The following is a 12,631-nucleotide window of genomic DNA, read 5'->3' as shown; positions in this document are numbered from 1 at the left end:
TGTTTTTTTTTCTTTTTTTAAATATTACTTTTTCTTAAATTTATTTTCGAAATAACCTATTAAATAAAAATGTTTGGTTTGAAACTTATTTAAAAAATAATGCATTTGAAATGTTTCTGTCACTTGATCGTGGTCATTTTTTAAGAGACAACCATATGGCGAATTCTGATTGTCGTCGAGACCGTATTGTAGTTTTTAAATATATATATATATATTTTGCTTACAACATTAAATTTTTATTTATTTTTCTAAATTCATATATATTATATTTTTTTCAAATATTATTGTTTTAAAAAATTATATTTTATTTCATTTTTTCTTCCAGATTTCTTAAATATTATTTTAAAAACTATAATATTTTTAAACAAATATGAGTTATTTATTTCGTTCTAGTTGAGATTAAAAAAAAAACTACGTTGGAGAATTTAGGAACCATTTTGGTCTCTCAATTATATTTTTAGTCTAACTTTTCTATCACAATTTTCACACGACATTACATTCAATAAACGTAATCATGATTTTATTTAAGTGGGATTACGTTATGTGTAGAATGCGTTAAAATTTTGAAAATAGAGATCAAAATGATCACTTTTTAACAGTATAGAGATTAAAAGAAATATTTTGAAAGTATAAGAACTAAAATGAACTAAAGTTTAAAATATCATTATCAAGAATATTTTTAAAATACAGAGACTAAAATGAATCAAAACTAAAAAATAGTATTTAAAAAAAGAAAGTGAGGAAAGGTAAGAAATTAAAGTCCTAGAAACTAATTTTATAGGAAAATAAAACCAACTATATCTCAATCCAATGTAAATACATTTTTTAGAAAATAAAAAAGCTTAGAAAGGTCGAACAAACTATTTTATAGGACTGAACAAACTTATCTCAACCCAATGGAAATAAATTGTTAGGAGAAGAAACAAAAATGTAATAAAATAAAGTCGAATAACTATTATATAGGAAAAAATAACGTTTGCATAATATATATATATATATATTTTGTACTAAAAACGTATATCCGAGTCTAATGAAAACAATTTTTTTTTTTGGAAAAAAAAAGTTAAAAATGTAATAAATCAAAGTTGAACAAACTAGGGAAAAAACCAACCATATCTCAATCCAATGAAAATAAATTTTTTAGAAAAGAAAAAAGCAAAGAAAAGTAATAAATTAAAGCCAAACAAATTATTTATATTCTATTGTGATAAAATAAAATATATATATATATAATAAAATAAAATAAAATGAAAAACCCAACCACATTATGGGATTTGGATCTTATACTTTATATAACACAATTACACCCTTTTTACTTAACCACATACCTTTAATTGCTCACTGATAAAAAGAAAATCTCCTATATATTCTAACCATGGAATATTCTCACACTCAAAAAAAAAAAAAAAAAGAAAGTAATATTCTCCGTAAGGAAATTAACTCTCTGCTCGTCTTAATCCAAAGTAACCAATAGACCATTGGAAACACTTTTTTTCTTCATGTACTAAAAACAAATAATAATAATAAAATTAATTTTTTTTCTTTATTTAGGTTTTTTTTTGCCATATTTAGCTTGTCTTTATGCACCATGCATTGTTTTGCTTTTCTTTTATAAATTAGAATACTGTACCTCTTAAGTCCTCAATCAAAAATATCAGTTCACAGAGCATTGGTTCAAATTCTTTGATTTTACTGAGGAAGAAGGTCAATTCTCCATCTGAGAGATGGGTTCTAAAGCAAGAGCGTGGTTGGTGATACTACTGTTTGTTTGTTTAAGCTTAAGCTACAACTGTAGTCAAGCATCTCATTTTGACTTCTCAAGAGAAGAAGAATCGGAGTTAGAAGAGCAACTCAAACTTCTCAACAAGCCACCCATCACAACGTTTCAGGTTCTTTCATTCATGGAGAGATTGTCTGATTATATATTTTGTAAAAGAGAAACGTTTACCCTTTTAATTGATTTAAGACATGAGATTGAATAAGTTAGTAGGTTTATTCACTCTCTAATTTTTTGGTTAGACTAAGGAAGGAGATATCATTGATTGTGTTGATATCAATAAACAACCGGCGCTCGACCATCCTTCACTAAAAAATCACAAAGTCCAGGTATTTGTATCTTTATTTTATGCATCTAATTCAGGTATTTGAATCTTTAGTTTATGTATCTAGCCTACTATGTCAATATCGATAAATAACCCACGTACTCGTTCATCTTTTTTTTTTTTTTGTATCAGACTCGACCAAGTACATATCCATTTGGCTTGTCAAAAGATTCATCTTCATCAAACGATAACTCACTCATAAATAACAATAATAGAGCTTGTCCTATTGGATATGTTCCTATAAGAAGAACATTAAAGAAAGATTTGATTAGAATAAGAAGATCGCTACCATCAAAGCAACCAATTGGTATCAAAGCAAGTACACTTGATGCAGTCAACTTCCCATACAATCAAAATGTAAGCAAGCAACCAACTGGTATCAAAGCAAGTACACTTGGTGCAGTCAACTTCCCATACAATCAAAATGTAAGCTTCTCTTGAATATTTTTTGGGGTGTGCAAACCAAATAGAATGATGCCCCTGAGAAAAGACATCTTTATCTAAGTTACTAATACATTTTTATTGTATGTTTTTTTTTTCTTTTTGTTGGATAAGGTGGTTTCTCTTGCTTTGAAGAGAGGCGTTAAATATTATGGAGCTAGTACTGGAGGTGTGTCTGTATACAATTTGAGTGTGGCTCAAGATCAATCTTCTTCTTCTAATATATGGATAGTTGGTGGACCACCTGGAGCTCTCAATGTAATATTGGCAGGCTGGCAGGTAAACCTATATATATATATATTTTATCTTCATGATTTCCAGGTGATTATAAGTGTTCTTAAAAAAGTAATTTTTTTGGAAAAGAGGTACCATTTTATTGAGAGGTATGTAAGGAACATGCAAAAATTAAAGAGGAGACCATGTAGAAGCGATAATCTTGATATCCTCCCAAAGACTCGTATAAACTTTTGATATATTCGCAAATATGCGATTGTTTCGCTCCAACCAAACATATCAACGAGTAGATGCAATTCCATTACTCCATAAGATAAACTGCCTGTTTGATGGCCTTCTTGAGAGGCTCTCATGGATGAACCTATCAATATAATAAGGGAAAACGATAGTGAGCCTAAAAATTTCAAGAATAAAAGACCTATCACAGCAGGAAAAGGGCAATGGAGAAACAAGTGATCTAGTGATTCATCGGCAGAATTGCATAGGACACGCCAATTTGGGTTGATAGAATAGGAAGAGAAGCTAAAATTGGTGCTTTTCCTATATGTTTAGAGCCCGATGAAGAATATAATGCACCATAAGAAAATTTTGTATTTTTAATTTGGTGGTTCATTGGACAACTTTAAAGTGGTGGTCTACAGAGTCATTCATATATCAAATAATTCTTTCCTATAACTTGTAAAACTGGACATGTTGATATACTTTTTTATATTGTTTGGTTTATCAGGTGAATCCAAAGATCAATGGTGATAGTCGCACTAGAATGTTTGTGTATTGGACGGTAAGAGAACTACAATCCTTCGACTCTTTATATAAGTTTATTCTTGTAATATATTGCATAATTGTATTATAAATTTGTGATCGTCCAAATTATTGGCCAACTTGAAAATCCACAATATGACATTTAGAGTGAGATATTGTGACCTAGTGAATTATTCTCCTCTAGTGTCTTAATTTAGTTTTTAATGTAAATTTATGCTTTTCTAATAGAATTTTTATACTTATTTTTGTAATTTTAAATATTGATTTCAATTATTATCTCTGAAAAATTTAACAAGCTGATGGAGGTGCTCAAACGGGATGCTATAATATGCTTTGTCGAGGTTTTGTACAAACAAATCCAAGTACTCCTCCTAATATCCCTCTTTACCCATCGTCTACATATCGTGGGCAACAATATGACTATTCATTTGTTATTTTTCAGGTAACAAAATTGTCATCAAAACAAAACCTTAATTTCTCATCACATACACACATATATATATGACATGCATATATAATATCTAAATACATTTTTCCTCTTGGAATCCAAAATACAAGACTAATGTTCTGATACCAAGTCGGCCTTCTAATATATTTTTTGCTCCAGCACATATTTTCACAATTTGTTTTGGAAAAGATGTATCATTCATTAGAGTATGTGAGAAACAAATACAAAAAAGAGGACGATTAAAAGAAAAGCAATCCAATTAAGAGAAACGGTGACAATATCATAATTACAAAAGTGGGGGGATTTTGAAGACCAAAGAGATACACAGATCTTTATATCCTCCCAAAGACCGAGGAGCAATGTTGATGAATCAACAAAAATTCTATTGTTGCGCTAGCCAAATTTTCCATAAAATAGCGCCAATAATATTGCTCTATAATACATGTCACTGTATTTTCACAATTATATGATATATTATATGATTTTGTGTCTCCATCAAATAGCCTCTACTAACAATAATACTGTTGTCCTTTACTTGTTTATCATGAATAATCTTCGCAAATTCTGACAAACGTAAGATTATTTTCACATCCCCAATAACTACATACAAACAAAATTTCATTCTTTAATACTAATTCTCTTCTCTATATTTTATGTTACAAACTAAGTAAAAACAACGCTATCAATAATATATCTTATGAGTGGAATTATTGTATAGGATCGATCATCAGGAAATTGGTGGCTTGCAGTAAGCAATAGTCATGCAACAATAGGGTATTGGCTTGCAGTAAGCAATAGTCATGCAACAATAGGGTATTGGCCAAAGGAGTTGTTTGGGCATCTAAATGATGGGGCAGAACAAGTTGCATGGGGAGGCATGGCAAAGCCTTCACCAAATGGAATGAGCCCTCCATTGGGGAATGGCCACAAGCCAAATGGTAAATACGACGAAGCTTGCTACTTCAAATCCATAAACTACATAGATGACAATAACAGTGGCGTAGATCCTGCTTATGAGAACACAGTGAGTTATGTAAGTAACTCTAATTGTTATAATTTGTACCATGGCTCGACATGTGGGGTCGATAACATGTATTATTGCTTCACTTTTGGAGGACCCGGCGGATACAATTGTAGGGCAACCTAAATAATAATGTTGAAGCTTTTGTTTTATGCTATGTATGGGATTGTTACTAATAATGTTATTCATGGAATAATGATCTGAAGCTGCATGTGTAATGCACATCTTTTATCCTCAATTCCAAATGTTTCCTTTGCTTTGAAATTCTACTTTTAAATACTTTGCCTACATATATATGGACATCTACTAAGTTAAGTAAATAAATAGTTGGACATAAAAGGTCGAAGGAGAAAGATGAGAAAACTTCAAATATTACTGTACACTAAGGGCTCGTTTGGTAACATTCTTATTTCTTGTTTCTGTTGTTTCTTCTAAAGAAAAAAGAAATGGCATGGCTCCATCATTCATGAATTCAAGTATAATAAAACAATCTTTTTATTTATGTTGTAGAACAAATTTGAAAATGGGAAAGAAGAAATGGGAACGTTACCAAACGAGCCCTAAATTTACAAACCTTCTTTTTCATTTAACTTTACTAACTTCGGTTGAACAACTTTTTATTTCTTCTTCCTTCCCCAAACTATAACTCAGACCAACCTAAAATTAGAGTGACTTCCAACCTTCAATGTAAATCTCCAGTACACTGCAACTACAATTACAACGTAGAGATACTTCACAATTTATTATTTTTCTTTTCTATGCACATTATCCCGGCCTCAACGTTACTCCATAAATCATTGATTCTATTATAATATTAATAGGTCTTATCTAAAAATTAATTGACTAAGGTCTTATCTAAAAACTAATTGACTATGAAAGAAGTAGATAATGTATATCCAGCTAAGAACTCCTACCACACATATCCATCTGTAGGCTACACCAATCGCGTAGGCTAGCATACTCCTTTTCATTCATTAAATTAATTAACTTTCAATTTCAGTAGCAAATAAGTGAATACTTGAATCAAAAGGAGTAGACACGTGTTTAGCTCAACTAGTTAAGCCACCTATCTCCGATCACAAGGTCGTGAATTTGAATCCCCACCTTTACATATTTTTTTAAAGTAGACACATTGTTATAATTAAAAATAATTATACTCTATTAGTTAGCTGCTGCTGCTTCTTCTTCTCCTTCTTCTTCTTCCTCTAATTCAGGTATTTGAATCTTTATTTTATGCCTCTAGTTACTGTGTTGACATCAATAAATAATCAGTATACAATTATATATTGTTTCTTTCTTTTTCATGTTGTGTGTAATAGACTCGACCAAGTGCATATCCATTTGGCTTGTCAAAAGATTCGACCATCAAAAACAACTCACTCATAAATAACAACGGTAGAGCTTGTCCTATTGGATATGTTCCTATAAAGAGAACACTAAATAAAGATTTGATTAGAATAAGATCTCTGACATCAATGCAACCAACTGGTATCAAAGAGAGTACACCTGGTGCAATCAACTTCCCATACAATCAAAATGTAAGTCTCTCTCTTGCTTGAGTTAATTTCTTAGAGAAGAAAAATGATTAAAAAACATTTTTATCTAAGTTACTAAATACATTCTTATTATATGTTTTTTTTTCTTTTTGTTGGATAAGGTGGTTTCTCTTGCTTTGAAGAAAATTTTTTATTATGGAGCTAGTGGGAGAACGTCAGTATACAATTTGAGCGTGGCTCAAGATCAATCTTCTTCGTCTAATATATGGATAGTTGGTGGACTTCTTGGAGCTCTCAATGTAATAATGGCAGGCTGACAGGTAAAACATTTATTTTTTATCTTCATAGTTTATAGGTGATATAAATGTTCTCAAAAACATAATTTTTTTTGGAAAAGGAGTGTCATTTCATTGAGAGGTATGGGAGTAACCTACAAAAATTAAATAGGAGACCTATAAAAAAGTACTCCAATTGAGAAAAATTGTGGGAATAACGTAATTATAAAAGGGAGGATTTTGAAGATCATATAGAAGCGATCTTGATATCCTCATAAAGACTGATGTAATTTACTTTTCATAAGTTCACAAAAGTGCGATGGTTTCGCTCTAACTAAACATGTCAAAGAGTAGATACAATTGCATTACTCCATAAGATAAGCCACTGTTTGATGGCCTTTTGGCTGTCGTGGATGAAATTATCAATACATTAAGAGAAAACAGTAGTAAGCTTGAAAGTTCCAAGAATAAGGACCATATATGACAACCATTTACCATGCACAATAAAAATATATATATATATATAGTTGTCCTTGCTCTCTCTTGCTTGTTAATAATTTTAATTAAGTATACTTTTAAATTTGATAGTTTGTAGGGGAACTTTTAATTTGTGGTTTGCATAACAATTTATATATCGAATAATTCTTTCTTATGATTTGTAAAACTCAGACATATTTATTAATTTTTTGTATTGTTTGGTTTATTAGGTGAATCCAAAGATCAATGGTGATAGTAGCATTAGAATGTTTGTATATTGGACAGTAATTCTTACTGTTCTTTCACTTTTTTATAAGTTTATTCTGGTATTATCTGTATTATAAATTTGCCACTAACCAAATTGTTGGCCAACTTGAAAGTCCACAATATGACTTTTAAAGTGAGACATTATAAATTCTCCTTGCTTTTAATATAAATTTTATTCTTTTCTAATAGATTTTTTATATTTATTTTTTAATTTTTAATATTGATTTCGACTATTATTTCTCAAAATTTTAACAGGCTGATAGAGGTGCTCAAACGGTGTTTTGTCAAGGTTTTATACAAACAAATCCGAGTACTCCTCCTAATATCCCTCTTTACCCATCGTCTACATATCAAGGGCAACAATATGACTACACATTTGTTGTTTTTCAAGTAACAAAATTGTCATAAAACAATACCTTAATTTCTCATCATACACATACATGACATGCATATATAATATCTAAATAAACTAAGACTAATGTTGTGCTACCAAATCCGAGTCCTTCTAATATATTTTTTACTCAAACATATATTTTCACAATTGTATGATATATTGTCAACTTTAAGCCTTAGCTTTACGATAGTTCAAGTTTCAAGTTTCGTGTCTCCATCAACTAGATCTTACCAAATTCTGACCATGGTAAGATTATGTTCACATTCCCAATAACTACCTACAAGCAAAATTCCATTCTTGATACTAATTCTCTTCTCTGTTACTTTATGTTACAAGCTAAGTAAGAACAGTTGAATTATTGTATAGGATCGATCAATAGGAAATTGGTGGCTTGCCGTAGGCAATAGCCAAACAACAATAGGATATTGGCCAAAGGAGCTGTTTGGACATCTGAATAATGGAGCAGAGCAAGTGGCATGGGGAGGCATTGCAAAGCCTTCACCAAATGGAATGAACCCTCCATTGGGGAATGGCCACAAGCCAAATGGTAAATACAACGAAGCTTGCTACTTCAAATCCATAAACTACATAGATGGTAACAACAATGGCGTAGATCCTGCTTATGAGAACAGAGTGAGTTATGTAGGTAACTCTGATTGTTATGGTTTGTATGCTGCCGTCGGTACATGTGCGGTTGATAACATGTATTTTTGCTTCACTTTTGGAGGACCCGGTGGAAACAATGGTAGGGCAACCTAGGTAATAATGTTGAAGCTTTTGTTTTATGCCATGTATGAGATTGTTACTAATAATTAATGTTATTCATGGAATAACGATCTAAGCTACATGTGTTAGGTGTAAAAAAATACTGCCACATAGTCCAACAATGGAAGCCATATCAGTCAAACAGCTGAACAAAGATAGCACAATTTACAGCTCACAGACAACAACATTATTCTCAGGGAGAACAGCAATCACAACATTCATTCAAGATTCCATATACCATAAATGCCTTGAATGATGTTGTAGAATGAATACTCCCATCGGCTATGAATATTTGGTTTTATCCCTAATTGTAACAATTACCTTGATTTCACTTTATAATCTTTCCATGTATAATTATGGATTGTACTAATTATGTTATATGTTCCAATTAGACCAAGATTCTTGGATCTTGATTGAACATATTCAACCTCTCTACATTTTTCTTTAAAACAGAAACAGTAGCTTGTAATTTCTCACAATTTGATTTTCTGCAATTATACAGAAGAATACATGAGAATCTCATTTCAATTTTATCACTTTTTGTTCTAATCCAAGCTCAATTCTGTTTATGGTATCAGAGTTTGTGTAGAGAAAAGGCTGAAAATGAGGAACTTGTTTTGATTATTTCCAAAATTTCTATACTTCCCAAAAAGTTACAAACAAGAAACAAAGGTAGTTATAAAATGTCTATATTCATTACTATTTTTTTTATTCATTATAATTAAAAATAACTATAACTTTTCTTATTTAATTTATAGAAATAAAGGGAAAAACTTTTATATATTCCAACTCCTTATATTCTAACTTTTGGCTTATTAAATAATGAAAATAATTTTTGTGGTACACAGTAACTAATTAATCCTTCATTTTTACTCAATAATTAACACCTTATTTTTATGATTTAATAATTCATGAATGGGGATGAGGAAAAGTTACAGACAAAAAAATGGTGTCATGGGACAGGGAAGGAGAGAGAATGAATGGGAATTTGAAGACATTTGTTGGAGAGAAGTGGGTGGAATTGGAGAGAGGGAGTTAAATGATAAAATTTGTCATCAAAATAGTAGAGAAAAACATTAAAAATAAATGTTAAAATAGGGAGATAAAAGTTTGTCCCTACCATGTCTTTTATATATATATTAGTAAGAGAACGTGCAATCACGGTTCAAAATTTGGCTCGACGGTCTCGACATTGATATGGGGAGAGGAAATTGTGTTTCCCCAATATCGTCGACATGTGAACATGTTAACCAAATATTGAATTTTTTTTTTTTTTTTTGCATTGAATTCCTAAAGGATTTAAAGGATTGAGAAAATTTGGATCTATGGTGGCGTTCTAGTTAGTTGAGATTTAGAGGAAGATTCCCTATTTTTCAAGAAAAAATCTAGATCGAAAATTTGGAATCCAACCCTTGAAAATAGAAGGATTTCCATTCAAAACATTTTTCAGTTTTATGTAAATTCAAAGCTTGTGGGGGAGCAAATAGAAAAGTCGAAAATAATAGTACAAAATTATACGGACGTTTTCTATTTTTCTTTTAAAGAAATTAAAGTTAAATTCTTATCATTTTGGTTCAAAAAAGGGAAAAAACAAACAAACGTCAAATTAAATTTAACTATAAAAATCTAACACAATCTTAAAGAAATAGTTTATAAACCATAGATTTATAAAAAAACTTAATTTAAATTAAATTTAACTAAAAAAATCTAACAACTTATTGATTTAAAAGAAAAACAAATTTTAAATTAAATTTAACAAACAAATAAATAATTAAAATCAATTTAACTAATTATTATAAACATTTAAATTTAAACAAATAAATAATTAAAATCAATTTAACTAATTATTATAAACATTTAAATTTAAACAAATAAATAATTAAAATCAATTTAACTAATTATTATCAAACATTTAAATTTTAGAAAAGTTTAATTATTATCTTTTGGTTCAAAAAAGAAAAACAAACAAACGTTAAATTAATTTAACTAGAAAAAATCTAACAAAATCTTAAACAAACATATAATCGATTTAAAAAAAATTAAATTTAACTAAAAACTCTAACAAAATCTTCAAGTAAAAAAGAAAAACAAATTTTAAATTAAATTTAACTAACCAAATCTTAAAACAAACCAATAAAAAAATCAATTTAACTAATTATTATTAAACATTTCAATTTTAAACTCAATCTAAATTTTTAAAAATTATTTCATACATTATATATATCTATATTTTACCTATTTTGTTCAATTATAAATATGTAACTAGATTGAATTAAAAATTATCAATAAAAAAGCAACATTAAACTTTAATTTACCGAATCAAATAATTTTCATATATATATACATGATTTTGTTTCAACATTTTCACCATGACGATATTTTGATAAATATATTACTTATGACTAGATATGATGGTTAGAAGTGATTAGTTATAGGCTAATTAAGCTACAACTAAAATATTATTTACTAATTTAAACAATTTCTTTCAATATCCATTTTCGTAATTTTTCTTGAAATATCCATCGACATCGACACGTGAGGTTTGTAGTTTTATCTTAAAGTAAAAAAGAAAATATCAGAAAATAATAAATTAGTAAAAACTATAATTTAATTTGTTTTTAAAAGTGGAAGACATATATTTTTTTCTTATTTACTTTATCTTTTCAAAAATTAATTTTACATTGTAGGAAGGAATTTTTCATACCATTTAATTCAACACATACTATGTGATTTGGATGTTAAATTATACATTATATTTCTTTTGTGATTTCATAGCATGCTATGTGTAATTTCATATATATATTTTTTGTTACATAATAAATCACCTTTTCGAAAAGAAAAAAAAAACAAAACAAAAACTTCATCTATTATAATATAATTTAAATTCAATTATAAATAAATAAATTATTAAATATATCATTGAAATAATATAATATAATACCATTAGGAAGGACATTAAAAAAAATGTATTTTTCACTCCAACTTTTACCTACCTACCTTATTTGGTATCCTTGGACTATGATTGAATTGAAAAAGATAAAATTATAATATATAAAATTATAATATTTTTAATTTTGAAAAATATAGAATAAAAAGAAAAACAATAGAAATAAGTTGTTATTTTTTTTAATTTTTAACACTGGTCAAGAATTAACCCACCAACCAACCATTCATATCCTACTCGTCCCAATCCCTCTCATCCTCTTCTCATCCACCAAATCGCTCTCATCCACCACCGCATAACGACTCTAGCGAGACAATTTAGTCAATTGAGATTTCAACCCACACAATTTTTACTAATTTCTTGAATTGATCCTAGGATGGAGTGTTCGTCCTTGTCAATATCCATCAATGATTTTGCGGAAGCTAATATGGCAGCGACGTGAGTGGAGAAATTGTGGTACATATAGTATTTGCTAGAAAGATCTTTGCATAATAGACTTTCATCGAAATTGAGAGAACAAACCAAGATAACCCAGTAGAGAGCACGGAATCCTTAAAATGGATAGGAATAAAATTTATAATCAACCAAAGTACCAAATTTATAATTAAACCTATAATTAATTATCCTATCACCATTATATTGATATATCTTTCTTATGACTCATCTTTATCCCCTCTATTTAAAAATTTAATAACTAAACTTTTTATACAAAGAAAATATATTCATATAAATTTAAAAAGTTTAAGAAACAACTTTTGTCCAAAAGAATGATTATAAAGTTAATCATTTAAATAAAAACAGTAATATCTAAAATCAAACATATTGTACTCCCATTTTGTGTATACTTTTTTTTAATCTACAAACAAAAACAATATCAACATTTGAAAATATTTAACATGCATATTAAAAAAGAAAAAGAAAAAAAAGCACACGAGGTAGACTAGGTTTGATTTTAGATATTATTGGTTGTATTTAAATGATCAACTTTACAATCATTCCTTGTTT

General features: G+C 28.8%; 1 protein-coding gene across 1 annotated transcript; it reads left to right on the top strand.

Moving 5' to 3' along the window:
- Nucleotides 1-1,724: 1,724 nt before the first annotated feature.
- LOC148208778 (uncharacterized) lies at nucleotides 1,725-8,676 on the top strand. Its single transcript, XM_088119183.1, has 11 exons — nucleotides 1,725-1,889; nucleotides 2,020-2,140; nucleotides 2,272-2,528; nucleotides 2,658-2,822; nucleotides 3,505-3,558; nucleotides 4,706-5,011; nucleotides 6,328-6,546; nucleotides 6,666-6,803; nucleotides 7,487-7,540; nucleotides 7,779-7,913; nucleotides 8,284-8,676. Exons 1-11 carry the CDS (start codon nucleotides 1,725-1,727, stop codon nucleotides 8,674-8,676), a joined length of 2,007 nt encoding a protein of 668 aa, XP_087975309.1.
- Nucleotides 8,677-12,631: the final 3,955 nt, after the last annotated feature.

Source organism: Momordica charantia, assembly GCF_013281855.1.
Source record: "Momordica charantia cultivar OHB3-1 chromosome 10 unlocalized genomic scaffold, Mcharantia_2.0 BLBB01000010.1, whole genome shotgun sequence".
In the NCBI taxonomy this organism is placed as follows: domain Eukaryota; kingdom Viridiplantae; phylum Streptophyta; class Magnoliopsida; order Cucurbitales; family Cucurbitaceae; genus Momordica; species Momordica charantia.
Note: the sequence above shows the minus strand (reverse complement) of the source record. Positions and strands in the feature narration are given on the sequence as shown.